We start from the raw sequence: 18,705 nt of genomic DNA on the forward strand, positions 1-18,705 counted from the left end.
TTCCTTGATTCAGTTATTTAAATACGACTCCTATTCTTCTCAATATGTTATTTCAGCAGACCATTTAGGCAACAGACAACGTATCCTCTCAAGCTCTGTCAGGTTGGATGGGGAGCGTTGCTGTACAGCTATTTTCAGGTCTCTCCAGAGATGTTCGATCGGGTTCAAGTCTGGGCTCTGGCTGGGCCACTCAAGGATATTCAGAGACTTCTCACAAACCCACTCCTGCATTGTCTTGGCTGTGTGCTTAGGGTCGTTGTCCTGTTGGAAGGTGACACTTCGCCCCAGTCTGAGGTCCTTAGCGCTCTGGAGCAGGTTTTCATCAAGGATCTCTCTATACTTTGCTTTGTTCAACTTTCCCTCGATTCTGACTAGTCTCCCAGTCCCTGCCGCTGAAAAACATCCCCACAGCATGATGCTGCCACCACCATGCTTCACTGTAGGGATGGTTCCAGGTTTCCTCCAGATGTGACGCATGGCATTCATGCCCAAGAGTTCAATCTTGGTTTCATCAGACCAGAGAATCTTGTTTCTCATGGTCTGAGAGTATTTAGGTGCCTTTTGGCAAACTCCAAGCGGGCAGTCATGTGCTTTTTACTGAGGAGTGGCTTCCGTCTGGCCACTCTACCATGAAGGCCTGATTGGTGGAGTGCTGCAGAGATTGCTGAAGCTCTGTCATAGTGACCATCGGGTTCTTGGTCACCTCCCCTGACCAAGGCCAATCTCCCCGAGTGCTCAGTTTGGCCGGACGGCCAGCTCTAGGTAGAGACTTGGTAGGTTCCAAACTTCTTCCATTTAAGTATGATGGAGGCCACTGTGTTCTTGGGGACCTTCAATGCTACTGACATTGGGGTACCCTTCCTCAGATCTGTGCCTCGACACAATTCTGTCTCAGAGCTCTACGGACAATTCCTTCGACCTCATGGCTTAGATTTTGCTTTGACATGCACTGTCAACTGTGGGACCTTATATTTACAGGTGTGTGTGTGTGTGCCTTTCCAGATCATGTTCAATCAATTGAATTTACCACAGTTTGACTCCAATCAAGTTGTACAAACATCTCAAGGATGGTCAATGGAAGTTGGATGCACCTGACCTCACCTGAGTCTCATAGCAAAGAGTCTGAATACTTTTGTCTTTCTGTTTTTATACATTTGCAACATGTCTAAAAACCTGTTTTCACTTTGTCATTATGGAGAATTGTGTGTAGATTGATGAGGAAAAAATTTATTGAATCAATTTTAGAATAAGGCTGTAACAACAAAATGTGGGAAAAGTGAATGCACTGGTCAAAATGAATGAAAAACTCATGGGATTACTTTCTCCCAAAAGTGGGTATAATAAATATCCCATAAAAAGATGCCAGAAAATAAACTCTATTTCTTCCAGACGAAAAGCCTCAATGTCTTCATCCAGTGAGCACTTCTCTCCTTTTAGTTTAAATGAATGCCCTCAAACAACAGAGCAGGAGAGGCCTAAAAAGAAGATTGACAAAGAAAAATGTACTTATCAGGTCATATAAAACCCAATTCCTGATTAAACATAACAAGCCACTTCTCTCAAGGTCATTTTAACAGCAGAGCCTAGGCCACTTAGCAGGAGCTATGTTGTTCAAAAGAAATGTCTGTTTATAGTTTTGACAAATGTAATATTGTCTATTGTCTTAACTTCATTGATCATTATGTAGATCTACCAGAGTCACCTACCATCAAAAACAATAGAGAAAATACATCCCATAAAAACATTTTACCCCAATTAGTAGTTACAGTCTTGTCCCATTGCTGCAACTCCTGTACGGACTCAGGAGAGGCGAAGGTCGAGAGACACGCTTCCTCCAAAACACGACCCACCAAGCCGCACTGACCGCGTAACCCTGAAGCCAGCCGTACCGATGTGTCGGAGGAAACACCTTACAGGACGTCCCAGCCGGCCAAACCCTCCCCTTACCCAGACGACGCTGGGCCAATTGTGTGCCGCCTCATGGGTCTCCCGGTCACAGCCTGCTGCGACACAGCCTGGGATCAAACCCTGATCTGTAGTGATGCCTCGTGCACTGCGATTGCAGTGCCTTAGACGGCTGCGCCACTCCAGAGGCCTATCCCGTAACATTTTAACATGGAAATAGCTGTTCTGTCATTTAACCTACATTAGTAGCCAGTGTGTGGTGTTCAATATAGAACTACATTCCATGAGACGTTTGAAGAAAAACCATGCAGGGCTTGACATTAACCTTTAAATCGCAAGTCTGTTACGGCATATCTTTATGAAGCCATAACAATCTCTAAATGTTCCCTTATTCTACTTTATCCTACTTCCCCGCACATGTTTAAGTAAGTACTGTACTTACAGTACTGTGTATACACATATAAAACATTTTTACCTGCATGCTTTCTATGCTCTTTTGTGCTTGGACTGTGTTTTTCTTTCTACATTCTTATTGAATACTTTCGATAGCTATTGCACTGTTACATGCTGACCAGAACGCTCGCGAGCGCCATTGCGCGCATGTTGATTTTGTCCAGCCACACCAGACGCAGTCAGGACACGCAGGTTGAAATATCAAAACGAACTAATCAACTATATTAATTTGGGGACAGGTCGAAAAGCATTAACCTCTACTGCCTCAGAAACACGGATCCGGGAGCACCCCCCACCCCCCACACACTGATTAGCATAGCTAGCATAGCTTCACAAGTAGATAGTAGCATCTAAATATCATTAAATCACAAGTCCAAGACACCAGATGAAAGATACAGATCTTGTGAATAAAGCCACCGTTTCAGATTTTTAAAATGTTTTACAGGGAAGACAAAATATGTAAATCTATTAGCTAAACACGTTAGCAAAATACACCACTATTCTAACTCCATCAGTTTCTTACTCCTTCAGGTGCTATCACCAATTCGGCTCAACTAAGATATTGATAGCCACTAACCAAGAAAAAACCTCTTCAGATGACAGTCTGATAACATATTCATGGTATAGGATAGTTTTTGTTAGAAAAAAGTGCATATTTCAGGTAGAAATCACAGTTTACAATTGCACCGACCATCACAAATCGACTAGAATTACTAGATAGAGCAACGTGTATGACCAATTTACTCATCATAAAACATTTCATAAAAATAGACAAAGCATAGCAATGGAAAGACCCAGTTCTTGTGATTTCAGACCATATTTCAGATTTTCTAAGCGTTTTTCAGCGAAAACACAATAAATCGATAAGTTAGCATACCACATGTGCAAACGTTACCAGAGCATCGATTCCAGCCAAAGAGCGCTATAACGTAATCACCGCCAAAATATATTAATTTTTTCACTAACCTTCTCAGAATTCTTCCGATGACACTCCTGTAACATCATTTTACAACATACATATACAGTTTGTTCGAAAAGGTGCATATTTAGCCATACAAAACCGTGGTTACACAATAAAAATACTAGGAAATCAAGCCTCAATATGTCTGACGTCATCTATCAGAGTGATCTAGTTTAATTGAAAGCTAATCATATACTTGACTAAAAAATACAGGGTTGACAGGAATCGAAAGACAAATTAGTTCTTAATGCAACCGCTGATTTACATTTTTAAAATTATCCTTACTTTTCAATACAGGGTTCGCCAAGTGAAGCTATACCAAACAAAATGGCGAAATATGCGTTTAAAATATTTCGACAGAACAGCGATTTATCATATTAAATATTGCTTACTTTGAGCTGATCTTCCATCAGATTCTTGGGCAATGTATCCTTTCTATGTTATAAACGTCTTTTGGTCGATAGATGTCCTCTGTCCTTCGAAATGTCCACCACCAACGACCGACACCCCGAAACGTTTCCAAAGCTAAAAAGTGCACGACAAATAAATTCCTCAGAATCGCACTAAACGGATATAAATTGCTATAAAACGGTTCAAATTAACTACATTATGATGTTTTTAACAACTATAACGACTGAAAACATGACCGGAGAACTAGAACTAGTTACACATGTATGACAATTTAGCTAGCTAGCTTGCTGTTGATAGCTACTTTGTCCTGGGATGCAAACATTGGGTTGTTATTTTACCTGAAATGCACAAGGTCCTCTACTCCAACAATTAATCCACAGATAAAAGGGTAAACTGAGTTTGTTTCTAGTAATCTCTCCTCTTTCAGGCTTCTTCTTCTTCTTTGGCATTTATATGGCAGTTGGCAACCAACTTCAAGGTGCATTACCACTACCAACTCTTTCAATCGCCCACATGGGTATATGCTCCTAAAAACCAATGTGGAGATGGGAGAGGTGGGACTTGCAGTGCGTCAAGCGTCACAAATAGGAATAAGTTCTATTTAGCGACTGTAACTACCAATTGGATACCATGAAAGAAGGGTAAAAATAAAAAGCAACGGGTGTCATTTTTGGTTCATTTCCAGAGAATTCTGCATGTTGATTCACCACCGTTCATCGACACGCAGCAGGTGATCTAATGCACACAGCCAACGTTAATTATGGTGTTTATTGTCCTTAAGACCAACCTATCATTCCACACCTGCAGAGCCACATAGGAATGAGTGTGGCAATTCCCTTATCCAGTATGTCAATGCAGTTCAATTGGGAAACTAATAGTGCAATTCAAGTTATAAAAAATCCTGAATTGACAGACATAACCCTAATTGCTGAACAGTTTTCTTAAAACTTGTCAAAGTATCAACCAAGTAACACTTTAACGATCATCTAAATTCCTCGAACGTAAGTTACTCAAAAAGCTGACGCAGTTGTCTGTATTTTGCCTGTCTCAAACTGCAGGGACACAGTTTGACTACTGGGGTGGTGGAGTATTGGGCCCTCTATGGGCAGCATGATGCAACTGCAGTAGCCCTTCAGAGCACCGGAGTTTGCCCACAGCTTGTGCGATGTTGAGGACCGGATTGCCAAAGTCAGCAGAGGTAAGCATGTGTTGGATCATCACACGTGTATTTATTTGAGCCTTGGTGTCTCAGTTGGTTGTAAATCTATATGTACTGTTTGTTTTGGGTATATGAACATGTGTACTGTCTTTAGTAGATGAGAGATATTGTTTAGGCCACGCCACACACACCTGGTACAGAATCATAGAGACTATGATGTCATAGAGCGCTAACCCACACCATAGCCCTTGTGAATAAATTGCTGCAAGCTTGTTGGAAAGTAATTGGTAGAGTGTGTTTGTGTGTCTGTCCGAGTGTGTGCGTTCGTCCGTCTGCCTGTCTGTGTTTATCTATGTAGACCAGCATCCCAGAGTCGCCTCTTCACTGTTGACATTGAGACTGGTGTTTTGCAGGTACTATTTAATGAAGCTGCCAGTTGAGGACTTGTGAGGTGTCTCTTTCTCAAACTAGACACTCTAATGTACTTGTCCTCTTGCTCAGTTGTGCACCGGGGCCTCCCACTCCTCTTTCTATTCTGGTTTGAGCCAGTTTGCGCTGTGAAGGGAGTAGTACACAGCGTTGTACCAGATCTTCAGTTTCTTGGCAATTTCTCGCATGGAATAGCCTTCATTTCTCAGAACAAGAATAGACTGACGAGTTTCAGAAGAAAGTATTTTTTCTAGCCATTTTGAGCCTGTAATCGAACCCACAAATGCTGATGCTCCAGATACTCAACTAGTCTAAAGAAGGCCAGTTGTATTGCTTCTTTAATCAGGACAACAGTTTTCAGCTTTGCTAACATAATTGCAAAAAATTGCAAAATTGGGTTTTCTAATGATCAATTAGCCTTTTAAAATGATGAACTTGGATTAGCTAACACAACTTCCCATTGGAACACAGGAGTGATGGTTGCTGATAATGGGCCTCTGTACGCCTATGTAGATATTCCATTAAAAATCTGCCGTTTTCAGCTACAATAGTCATTTACAACATTAACAATGTCTACTCTGTATTTCTGATCAATTTGATGTTATTTTAATGGCCAGAAAATGTGATTTTCTTTCAAAAACCAGGACATTTCTAAGTGACCCCCAACTTTTGAACGGTAGTCTATATTTTCAAAGAAGCTTGGATCGTCATTATATGTACTGTATAGATTAATAAGCCATATCTGTTTATTGTCCAACAACATATTTAAAATAATCCATCTACCTTGATGATCTGTTTGGACAATTTGCATATCTGGATCAAAATTATTGTTAATTAATATCATCACCCCTTTTGAATTTCTTTGCCCATGGGAGAAATTACTCCGGATTACCGACCTCTGCCTGACTTGGCCCTGGGCCTGCCTGCTGTCATGTACTTTGGCCCCACTACTCTGGATTATCAACCCCTGCCTGCCTTGACCTGTCATTTGACTGCCCCTGTTGTTACAATAAACATTGTTACTTCAACACAGTCTGCACTCGGGTCTTACCTGAAACCTGATAGTAATATGTATCTACAGTTTGTATTTTGGGCATATGTAGTGCCTATGTCATTTCTATGTATTGTGGCCTATGTGGTGATTGTGTGATATGAATGTGGTTCTCCAGACTGCGGCCCATCCTCCACCTGGACCCTCAGAACACCAGAGAGGTGAAGAGTGTCATCAACACAGAATGACTGGCAGCTGACGTCAAACTCACTAAATGCCAGGCGGGTGTCAAACTGATATTCCATTGTTATTACAGGAAGTTCAGTGTTTAAAAAAAGGCCAAATCACCTTGAGTAACGTACATACCCCCCCCCCCCCTCAAAAGAATGCATATTATTTTTCCCCACACCAAATACAAACATACACACACACACAAACAATGACTACATCTCCTCTGCCCAGACCCGCATGCTCACACCCCCCATCCCTAGTGCCTGCATTATTGATTGCCACTTTGTACCAATTTATTTTTCTCGGGCGCCCATGCTATCTCAATATTTAAATCATAAATCATTTGATATTTCCATTGTGTTAATGATGGCCGATTGATTGATTTCCAAGTTGTTATGATACGTTTTTTCAAGATGAGTGACGAGAAGAGAATCATCCAGCCCATTGAGTATATCACTACACCCCCATATGCCATGTCTTCACATAAAATCCTGGTGCGTATCCGGGAGGGAGATGAGTGGAAGACGGCGTTCAGTACTACCTCAGGGCATTATGAGTACCTCGTCATGCCGTACGGGTTGATGAATGCTCCATCAGTCTTCCAAGCCTTTGTAGACGAGATTTTCAGGGACCTGCACGGGCAGGTGTAGTGGTGTATATCGATGACATTCTGATATACTCCGCTGCACGCGCCGAGCATGTGTCCCTGGTGCTTGGTCGACTGTTGGAGCATGACCTGTACGTCAAGGCTGAGAAATGCCTGTTCTTCCAGCAGTCCGTATCCTTCCTAGGGTACCGCCTTTCCACCTCAGGGGTGGAGATGGAGAGTGACCGCATTTCAGCCGTGTGTGATTGGCCGACTCCCACCACGGTAAAGGAGGTGCAGCAGTTTCTAGGGTTTGACAATTACTACCGGAGGTTTATCCGGGGTTTTGGTCAGATAGCAGCTCCCATTACCTCACTGCTGAAGGGGGGACCGGTAAGTTTGCAGTGGTCGACTGAGGCGGACAGGGCTTTAGGTCACCTGAGGGCTCTGTTTACCTCGGCTCCCGTGGTGGCCCATCCGGATCCCTCTTTGACATTCATAGTGGAGGTGGATGCGTCCAAGGCTGGGATAGGAGCCATACTCTCTCAGCGCTCGGGTACGCCACCGAAGCTCCGCCCCTGTGCTTTCTTCTCAAGGAAGCTCAGCCCAGCGGAGCGAAACTATGACGTGGGGGACCGGGAGCTGTTGGCTGTCGTCAAGGCTTTGAAGGCGTGGAGACATTGGCTTGAGAGGGCTAAACACACTTTTCTCATCTGGACTGACCACCACAATCTGGAGTACATCCGGGCGGCGAGGAGACTGAACCCTCACCAGGGTGGTGGGCCATGTTTTTCACTCGTTTTGTTTTCACCCTTTCTTACAGACCAGGTTCCCAGAACGTGAAGGCAGACGCACTGTCCCGGCTGTATGACACAGAGGAGCGGCCCATGGATCCCACCCCCCATACTCCCGGCCTCCTGCCTGGTGGCGCCGGTAGACATTGAGCAGGCGTTGCGTGCAGAGCCCGCTCCCCTCCAGTGTCCCGCTGTGCGGGTTTATGTTTCCTCCTGCTCGGTGTGGGCCCAGTGTAAGGCTCCTGGGCACCTGCCCAGAGGTAAGCTACACTCCTTACCCGTTCCACAACGGCCATGGTCGCACCTGCCGATCGATTTCCTGACCGATCTCCCCCCATCACAGGGTAACACCACGATCCTGGTTGTTGTGGATCGTTTCTCTAAGTCCTGCCGTCTCCTTCCTCTGCCCGGTCTCCCTACGGCCCTACAGACTGAGGAGGCCTTGTTTACGCACGTCTTCCCGCACTACGGGGTGCCTGAGGATATAGTGTCTGATCGGGGTCCCCAGTTTACGTTGAGGGTCTGGAGGGTGTTCATGGAATGTTTGGGGGTCTCGATCAGACTTACCTCGGGTTTCCACCCCGAGAGTAACGGGCAGGTGGAGAGAGTTAACCAGGATGTGGGTAGGTTTCTGAGGTCTTACTGCCAGGACCGGCCGGGGGAGTGGGTAGCATTCGTGCCCTGGGCAGAGATGGCCCAGAACTCGCTCCGCCACTCCTCCACTAACCTCTCCTAACCTTTAATTTTCCATTTGTTTTGTCTTGTTTTCCCACACACCTGGTTTACATTTCCCTCATGACTTGTGTATTTAACCCTCTGTTCCCCCCCATGTCTGTGTGTGAAATTGTTTGTTGTAAGAGCTTGTGCACATTTTGACAGGTGTGCGACGGGTTTTGTACCCATATTTTGTATTTCTGGATGCCGTTGGTTTTGATAATAAACTGATCCGGTTATTACCCAGTTCTGCTCTCCTGCGTCTGACTTCCCTGCCACCAGTTACGCACCCCTTACAGAACTGGTTTAAAACCATCACAAAACTTTTGATCAGGCTATATTGCAGCAATTACCAAGAAAAGTTAGTGCCTACCGTATACCCAATAAATGACACCAATAGGCTGATGATATTTATTTTACAACAGGCCTACTTATAACCTATCTTAAACTAAATACAGAGCACACAATTAGAAAGACAGATCAAACCTAATTTAGCCAATGAAGACGTCAGAATGAACAAAACACATTTTGCATATTTAAAGAACTGGTTTAGATTAATAAATAGGTCTATAATAACAACAATGATATACAATAATAATAATGATAAAACAAATGTTTATAAATACAATAAATCCATTAAGTTCCAGAAATTAGGTTCTAAAATTGCATCCTACCTTTAATAGTGAGTTGCAGAGTAGCCTGCATTTGGCCTTGCCAATATTCTTCTCATCTTTGTCCAGTACAATATTAAAACTTGTCCATATGGAGGACATTTCCCTTGTAGCAGGGCTCCAGACAAACATTTTCCCCAGGTGGCACTGGTGCCACTAAGTTTTTCAGTTGGTGGCACCAGCCCATGATTAGGTTGCCCTGATTTCATTCACAGTGCTTTATTAAAAAGTGTAATAGACTACAGACATGGTATTGAAGAAATACGTTGTTTCATAATTTCATGTTGTGATTAAAAATATTTTTATGTGCAAAATGTGCACCGTAATCCAGTGATCCATTTTGGGTAGATAATTATGCTATTGTTGTTTTATTTTACGGTTAAACTAGGGCTCCTTAATTTTCCGATTTTTGTTGTTCAAATGGAGATGAACTTGCCTACCTCTTTATGTGCACTAATATCATAGGCACATTTATTTGGGGCTAATTCACCACATGAGGAAGTGAAAACTCAAAACACATTAGCTAGATCACCAACTCTAAAGATAATACGCACTCATAGTAGCCATGTATTAATCTAATAGTACATTTGATATATATATATTTTTTATTAGGCCTACAGTATGCACTCAAAGCCATATTAAATATCTTGTTTTAAAATAGTTGCTATTGAGCTCAAAATGGGGTTTGAACAATAAAAAGTATAACTATAGAAAGCATTAGAACATCCTCTCTCCATGTATCTAACAGGATAGCTGTGTTTTCCCAGCAATTAGATATTCAAATGTTATACAATCAGAACACTTTTCTTTCCCCAGGAGCATTTTTTCCCCCGGGAAAGGAGAGCGAGAGTGGCTCACTTGCCACAGCAGCAGGCCCCAGCGAAACAGGTACAGGGGCTGGCAGACAGACACTTTCGTTTTACTTAAATGTGAAAGGCCTCCATGTTCGCAATCAACAGTAGCCTAGGCGAAGGCTCCTCTCTCGTTTTCTACTTCTCATCAGCGGCAGGGCAGCCCCGGACAATTTGGCCAACTACACATTTTATTTATCAGCTTTTCATTTATTTTTTGGGCCAAAATTGGACAATTACTGGCTAATAGAAACCCTGGTGCGTGGGTGGATGGGTTTCAAGTGAAGTTGTCATCTCTGCATGCTGTATTATAAGAAATAATGCTTTGTCATTGATGAGTCATCTGTTAACAGGTATGAGCAAGCCAGAAAAACTGAGTAGAGGTCTGTGAGGATTCGCCAAAAGACTGCCCGCCAGAAAGGCCATATGGTGAGGACACATGAGAGCACAGTGCCACTCTCTTTCTGCAGTATGGCTTTAGTGTGTGTGTGTGTGTGTGTGTGTGTGTGTGTGTGTGTGTGTGTGTGTGTGTGTGTGTGTGTGTGTGTGTGTGTGTGTGTGTGTGTGTGTGTGTGTGTGTGTGCGTGCGTGCGTGCGTGCGTGCGTGCGTGCGTGCGTGCGTGCGTGCGTGCGTGCGTGGTGGTGATCGGACCATTTTTCCCCCTAAAATGACATACCCAAATCTAACTGCCTGTAGCTCAGGACCTAAAGCAAATATATGCATATTCTTGATACCATTTGAAAGGAAACACTAAAGTTTGTGGAAATGATGAAAAAATAAATAAATAATAGAAACTGCATGTTTTTTAGTTTGTATTCTTTTACCAGATCGAATGTGTTATACTCCTACATTAATTTCACATCTTTAAAATGAAAGAGAAAGGCCACACATTACCGTAAGATACTAGGTATAGTTTCGATTTTGTCCACAAGATGGCAGCAGTGTGTATGCAAAGTTTCAGACTTATCCAGTAAAGAATAACCTTACTACACAATATTTTGCATCAAGTCTGCCCGGAGTTTGCCCAAATGTGCCGATTTGGTCAATTTATACATTTTCAAGTACATAATTATAGAGAACATACAAAAATGCTATGGTAATAAAGCATTTAAGTTTACACACTCCCAGGAATGTCATACATGATGGATCATTAGCTTCCCTACAGAAAATATACTAACTTTCACACATCTAGATGGCCAGGGGATGGGGGTGTGGAGCCAGAGGCAGCAGTGGGGTCAAACTGTAGAACCCAGTTCCTACATTTGAATATAAAAAATTATTTTATCAAACAAAAAAATGTTACATTTTATCTCTGGGACCCTCAGGATGACAAATCAGAGCAAGATTACTGAATGTGAGTACATTATTTACCTTCAGAGGTGATTGTATCAAACCAGTTGCCGTGATAAAGTGTTTTGTTGTTGTGCACAATCCTCAAACAATAGCATGTTATTTTTTCCTGTAATAGCTACTGTAAATTAAACAGTGCAGTTAGATTAACAGGAATTTAAGTTTTCTGCGCATATAAGATATGTCTATGTCCCGGAAAGTTGGCTCTTCAGCAAGATGGCGCCGATAGAGATGGTCGCTTCGCTTCGAGTCCTTAGGAAACTATGCAGTATTTTGTTTTTTTAATGTATCATTTCTTTCATTGTTAGCCCAGAAAATGTTAAGTGTTATTACATACAGCCGGGAAGAACTATTGGATATAAGAGCAACGTCAACTTACCAACATTATGACCAGGATTACGACTTTCCCGAAGCGGATCTGTTGTTCGAACCACCACCCAGGACATTGGATCTATTCCAAGAGGCCGTCCCAAAATAACGTCGCCGCAGAAGAGGTAGACGGAGCGGCCTCCTGGTCAGACTTCAAAGGCGTGCACACCACCCACTGCTTCCGAGTATATTACTCACCAATGTCCAGTCAACAAGGTGGGTGAAATTGGGTTGCCTTCCATAGAGACATCAGAGATTGTAACATTCTCTGTTTCATGGAAACATGGCTCTCTCGGGATATGTTGTCGGAGTCGGTACAGCCACCGGGTTTCTTCATGCGTTGTGCCGACAGGAATAAACATCTCTCTGGGAGGAAGAAGGGCGGGGTGTATGCTTCATGATTAATGACTCATGGTGTAATCCTTTTGTTCACCTGACCTAGAATTCCTTACCATCAAATGCTGGCCATATTATCTCAGTTATCGTCATAGCTGTGTTTATAACCCCTCAAGCAGATACCACGACGGCCCTCAAGGAACTTCACTGGACTCTATGTAAACTGGAAACCATATATCCTGAGGCTGCATTTATTGTGGCGGGGGATTTTAACAAAGCAAATTTCAGAACAAGGCTACCTAAATTCCATCAGCATATTGATTGCAGCACTCACGTGGGCAATACACTGGACCACTGCTATAACTTCAGCGATGCATACAAGGCCTTCCCCCGCCCTCCTTTCGGCAAATCTGACCACGACTTCATTTTCTCCTACCGTCCTATAGGCAGAAACTCAAACAGGATGTACCCGTGACTAGATCCATTCAACGCTGGTCTGACCAATCGGAATCCACATTTCAAGCTTGTTTTGATCACGCGGACTGGGAAATGTTCCAGGCAGCCTTAGAGAATAACATTGATTTACATACTGACTCGGTGAGGGAGTTTATAAGGAAGTACATTGAAGATGTTGTACCCACTGTGACTATTAAAATCTACCCTAACCAGAAACTGTGGAAAGATGGCGGCATTCCCCATAAAACTGAAGGCGCGAACCACCGCATTTAACCATGGAAAGATGACTGGTAATATGGCAGAATATAAACAGTGTAGTTATTCCCTCCGCAAGGCAATCAAACAAGCTAAATCTCGGTATAGGGACAAAGTGGAGTCACAATTCAACGGCTCAGACACAAGACGTATGTGGCAGGGTCTACAGGGATTTTACGGACTACAAAAAGAAAACCGGCCACTTCACGAACACCGGTGTTTTGCTTCAGGACAAACTAAACACCTTCTTTGCCCACTTTGAGGATAATACAGTGCCACCGACGCGGCCCGCTACTACGGACTGTGGGCCCCCCTCTCCTTCTCCATGGCCAACGTGAGCAAGACATTTAAGCGTGTTAACCTTCGCAAGGCTGCTGACCCAGACGGCATCCCTAGCCGCATCCTCAGAGCATGCGCAAACCAGTTGGCTGGTGTATTTACGGACATATTCAATCGCTCCCTATCCCAGTCTGCTGTCCCCACATGCTTCAGGATGGCCACCATTGTTCCTGTACCCAAGGCGGCAAAAATAATAAATAATAAAAACAAAGGCACTTAAATCTTTTGTCTTGCCCATTCACCCTCTGAATGGCACACAAACACAATCATTGTGTAAGACATTTTTAAGAAAAAAGGGAGTACCATAAACTATAATCAACTGGCTAATAAATACTTTATTGAAACAAAGTGTGGAAACAGAGAGTTAGTCGGTACAGTTTCAGCAGAGAAAGTTTCAGTTACAGCTGTATCAGTTTAAACAGCTGAGAGTAGCACTGGTCCATAGCGCCACAACGTGTAGCAGAGGCCACTCGTTGTTGTCGTAACACTACGGACCAGAGATAGACATGGAACAGATACATTTAAGGCAGGATTGTCATGCAGAGAAACATTAGGCCTCATTCGCGATCATTCAAAATGTTTTAGAAGAAAGGATGTAATGCATTAACAATTTAATTAATTAGCATTCCATACAGTAGTAATAGTTGGTCCGAGACTGTATCCATAACAGCAATTACTTATTCAACTCTGAGTGTTACAACAGTATTTCCTCTCGGTCAACAAGCATAATGAATTATATAACTAACATCTGTATGTACCTGGTCCATTACATCAAGAAAAAGTTTATTTAAGATAATTACATACAATTTAGGGGCAGCATAGGGTATTTCAGCATCCAGTTTGTGCTCTCCAATGCTGAAATTCTAATTGAATTTCAACAGTTATATGCTTCCATATTGAACAGGCTTACACTAGTAAATGTATACCCTTGGGGAATATGAAGATCATAAACAGCAGCACTTGAGCTCATTAACCATGCATTGCATTCCCTTTCATGTCAAAGGAGCAGAAGTACATGCATTAAGTCGTATTGATACTGTAGTACGTATAGTGGGTATGAAAAACCGTGCTTGATTTAAGAACGTGGAGATGCAAAGCTCCATTGCAGGGGGGTATACTGTATGGTGTCGATGCTCCGTTATTAGAAAAGGGTGGTAGCTTCACTGCAATGTTGCGGAGATAAGCGATGCACGATGACGATGGATGATTGTCTGACAGTTGAGGCGTCTTCCTGGTCCCGGTTACATCGTTCTCATCTTGGCCATCAGCTCTTCTAGACTCTGTTCTGTTTCCTCCACCGTCTCCCCTCCTGACGCCCCGGTCTCCTGGAAAAGGAGGACAGAAGTCATTATTAGTTCACACTTGCTTGAGATGCCTCCTTGAGGTGTACCGGTTACTTCCACTGGCCCAGAAATAGTGACTGGTGACTTAGCTTGTTTGTACTTGTACCATACAGAGTAGCTTATATAACAAACTTTGCCTACTTAGTCATCACAGGAGGCTCATAATAATGGCCCGGAACAGAAAACATAGAACGGCATCAAACACATGGAAATCATGTGTTTGATACCATTTTACCTAATCCACTCCAGCCATTACCGCGAGCCAGTTCTCCCCAATTAAAGGTGCCACCAATCTCTTGTGGTAGGCGTTATAACCCTCAAGGGGCTATGCATTGTCGGCGTTCGTCAAAACAACTAAAAGAACATCGTAGTATTCTTATGAGGCTTGTATGGTACTGACCTTCTCAGGGATGGTGTAGGCCACAGTGATGCCTTCTGGGAGGTCGGGGATGGGGCCTGAAGCCGCATGGAGTTCCTCTTCGGTCTGCTCCGACACCAGCTCAATACCTGACAGAGCAACATAGGTCAGTAATGGCACCTAGACAGGATCACCTACTATGGACAATACATTGAGGCAGTGTCAACGCTCTCGCTACACTCACCCCAGTCGTTCTCCTCGTGAACCACTTCCTCCTCCACCACCTCCTCTACAACCTTTTTGGGTCGCTCGGCCTCTTTCTTCTGTGGACCACAAAACACGCACACCACCGAATTACAATTGTACCCGGTCCTGTACACACCCCAGGTCATGATGGGTGAAGTAGAGAGACAGAAAGAGACAGAGAAAGAAAAAGGAGGAGAGGGCCTCCTTGGTCAGTCACCTTGTAGTCGTCCTGCTGTTTCCTGCAGTAGCGGTCATCGCACGTGGGGTTGGCCTTCATGGCCATAGTGGGGAAGAAGTCCTGCATGGCGTTGTAGCCCAGGTAATGGCTGACTGTGCCAAACTTCAACAGGTACCTGAGGACCATGAACCACTGTTAGGATATCTTCATAGGAAACCCTGTTATGGGTCTTTGTGTTGGGCTTTGATCAGGGTCGTATTCATTAGGCCACACCGTCGCAAAATGCTTCTCAACAGAAAACAAAGTGTTGCTTATTGGACAAGTTCCGATAGTGTTTGAGTCTGTTTTCTTCCATGTGGCGCCTAATGAATATGACCCAGGTCCCATTTACAAACGAATGTAACCCAGGTCTTACTTGAGGACGTTTTGGACCAGGATCCCTGCCACCACACCCATGGTGGTGGGTAGGCTGGCAGCACACACCCCCTCCCTCTTCAGGGTCTTCTCATCAATGTTGGCCGCCACCACCAGAGGAGGAGCACACTGTCACAGGGACAATCAAAGCTTGTGTTTGCAACATGCCATCCGTTCCTATTAAAGGGATTCTCCGGTACTTTTGTATACTTCCAGTAGTTCTGAAAGTGGTGCCCACGAGCCAAAAGTGGTCCCCGAAAATTGAGTACTGCATCACATATGTGCAGATATGTGCGCCACGTCATCGCTCTCGCTCTGCTGGGTGTGATACTTGCTAGCTGTCACTCAAATGGCGAAGGGGCTGAATCTCATTGGCTGGAACTCGAATTGGGGGGGAAATGTAGGGAGAAATGGTAAAGCTTCGAAAAAACAGTCGCTTTCAAACTGGGGTTGCGTGGCTAATTGAGGTAAAACATGAACTAGACATTGACACATCCAGCCCAAAGCAGAAGGTTTAAAAAATACTTAGTAGTCACCAAAGTACCAGAGCATGTCTTTAAGTCGAAAAATTATATTGCAAATGGTACCCTATTTCCTATATAGTGCACTACTTTGGACAAGAGCCATATTGGTCCTGGTCAAAATAATTGTTTTGCCCTGGACAAAAATAGGGAATAGGGTACCATTTGGGACACATCCTAAGTGTGTGCTGTGACGTACTGCGAAGCAGGCCGTCTCCCCCGGGATGATGAGCTGGATGTGTCCGGACACGGCATTCTCACTCACACCTGACTCCATCCAGATCTGACCCAGCTCGTTACACGCCTAGGAACGAGAAAATGACCCACATACATCATCTGATCTTCACCAACTCAATACTGTATGTTTTATTGTCAGGGAATGAGGGATGTATATATATATATTTTAGTACTGACTGCGTTGATGGCCATCCGCGCCTCAAAGTTGTCCACACAACTCAGAATCAGGTCTACGGCCTTTCCTTCCTGAAGCGCCCCATAACTGAGACAACACAGAGTGCTTAGAAACAGAACGACCATGTAGCGATCACGTGGACATCTCAGAAGTTATTTGTGTTATGGTAGATCACGAAAGTTGAACAAAAACAACCCCGCTTTCTAGATGTAATGATGCGATGTGTGTGTGCGTTGACTTCAGAGTTGTCCTCATCGTGTAAAGTAAATCCTCCAACGTCACACCGTGAGGCAATGACTTTTTTCTGAATCAACTTGACAGTCAGAGAACTGAGAGGCAACACTGTCATGCTGTGTGGGACAGCACAGTGGAGCGATCCGATACGGAAAACGCTCTGCAGAACTGACCGCATAAGCAGTATTATACGGCACTTATGAGACCGGAGAGGACACGAGTTCTCACCTTATGCGATCCATGAAATGTGAAAAATGGTCCATGGTGGTGATGTTGTAGTTGTGGGTCTCAAACTGCACATCTGGGTTGATATTCCTGTCGACAGAACGTAAAAAACATGTACGCAGCCTTATCGTGACATTACACCATTTATCAGACCAGTGGCACGTTTAGCAGGACACAATGTTGTGGAATGTTCAGATAGAAACATATGACGTAGGACCAACATCTCTGACATGTAGAATGAGGAAGTATGTCGACGACATTTAAAAAAAAATCTGGCAACGTTCCACAATGTTCGCCTACTTGAACGTGGCCCCTCGGGTCACTGTACCTGAGTGTGTGTTCAGCTGCCTCTACTTTGCTGAGGCCAGCCTGGTGAGGCTGGAAGAACAGCCTGTTCATATTGGCCAGCTCCACTTTGTCATAGTCAAACAGGATGAGCTGTACAAAGAGATGACAACAAGGCAGAATGACGCAATGCACGTTGAGGGAAAACATGAGGTTGAAACGAATGATAGGAAGATATGTTGATTTAGTAATGTGAAGTTTCGTATTACCTTACCAATGCCACATCTTGTGAGCATTTCTGCAGTCACACTTCCAACTCCTCCAACGCCCACCACGGCTACAGTGAACGTCCGGATTTTCTGTTGAACAGTAGAACATAAATAAATGCATGCCATTTTGCCATATTAGATCTGTGTAGGGTTTTAAAATACCGTAACTTCAGGACTCCTCCTACAGGTATTTTTGGAAAGCCTCAGAATATTTGTGCAACCTTAGACGTGTACCCGATAACAATATTACATACAATTGTATCTTACCTCGTAATCTTCAACAATGCCCATTCGCTTCAAAGCCATCAGACGACTGCAAGGTAAGAACATGAGGTAAGCAGTTTACACCATATGCCGGTATGTGGCCCTTATTTCTGGGGTGTCAACCATATCATGTACTCTCTTATGTATTCATGAGCACAAATGACTCGATTCGCGGCAGTTAGATTTCGACAGCCACCATACCTGTAAGGGTTTGAGTCCACTACTTCTGCACTCATTTTGTCGATCCTTGGTCTGTGATGAGGTTGGTTGTTGTCGGCAGGTTCCTCGGCACACATCGCCGTACATCGCTTTTGCTTACACTTGATCAACTCGTTCTCAAGCTCCCTCACTCGCAGCTTCAGTTCTTCGATCGAGGTCATGTTTATTTAAGGAATAAGCCACACTACTCCGTTGTTCAAGTGTGAAATGCCTAGATTGAAAAGCCTTGAGAATTACATAAAGATTACAAGCGATGGGCTAGTACACGTCTACACAGCTCGAATCAGCTGGCAATCCGCGTTTCTGTAAATACAGTCCGGGCAGAAACAAGCTGCGTTGAGTAAAAAATGTGTCCTATAAATACATGATCTCTACGGCATCTAAAAAAATCGACCATCGGCCAGTGCGTGCCATCAGCAAATCTGTGCATTTACCGATCTGTGAAAAGTCACTCTTTGTAGCGACGTTTTACAGA

The 18,705-nt window shown here is 43.8% G+C and overlaps 2 protein-coding genes across 3 annotated transcripts in view; one reads left to right on the forward strand and one right to left on the reverse strand.

Annotated features, from left to right (window-relative positions):
• Nucleotides 1–13,577: 13,577 nt before the first annotated feature.
• LOC139583560 (ubiquitin-like modifier-activating enzyme 5) lies at nt 13,578–18,563 on the reverse strand. Of its 2 annotated transcripts, none has more exons than XM_071414777.1 (12): nt 18,213–18,563; nt 18,015–18,060; nt 17,748–17,837; nt 17,522–17,631; nt 17,197–17,283; nt 16,737–16,821; nt 16,522–16,626; nt 15,803–15,930; nt 15,427–15,562; nt 15,208–15,286; nt 15,006–15,112; nt 13,578–14,587 (listed from the first exon to the last, which is right to left on the reverse strand). In XM_071414777.1, exons 1-12 carry the CDS (start codon nt 18,389–18,391, stop codon nt 14,504–14,506), a joined length of 1,236 nt encoding a protein of 411 aa, XP_071270878.1. In that variant the 5' UTR covers nt 18,392–18,563; the 3' UTR covers nt 13,578–14,503. The 2 variants fall into 2 exon arrangements, with proteins under 2 accessions (XP_071270878.1, XP_071270879.1); XM_071414778.1 differs by having other exon boundaries at nt 17,753–17,837; nt 18,213–18,562.
• The window catches only part of acad11 (acyl-CoA dehydrogenase family, member 11), a 57,694-nt gene continuing 56,922 nt past the window's right edge, over nt 17,934–18,705 (forward strand). Inside the window, exon 1 of the mRNA XM_071414774.1 lies at nt 17,934–18,080. Within this exon, the coding sequence (XP_071270875.1) occupies nt 18,031–18,080 (50 nt within the window). The 5' untranslated portion in view covers nt 17,934–18,030. The remainder of the gene's footprint in view (nt 18,081–18,705) is intronic.

This window comes from Salvelinus alpinus, chromosome 8 (assembly GCF_045679555.1).
Source record: "Salvelinus alpinus chromosome 8, SLU_Salpinus.1, whole genome shotgun sequence".
Classification (NCBI taxonomy): domain Eukaryota; kingdom Metazoa; phylum Chordata; class Actinopteri; order Salmoniformes; family Salmonidae; genus Salvelinus; species Salvelinus alpinus.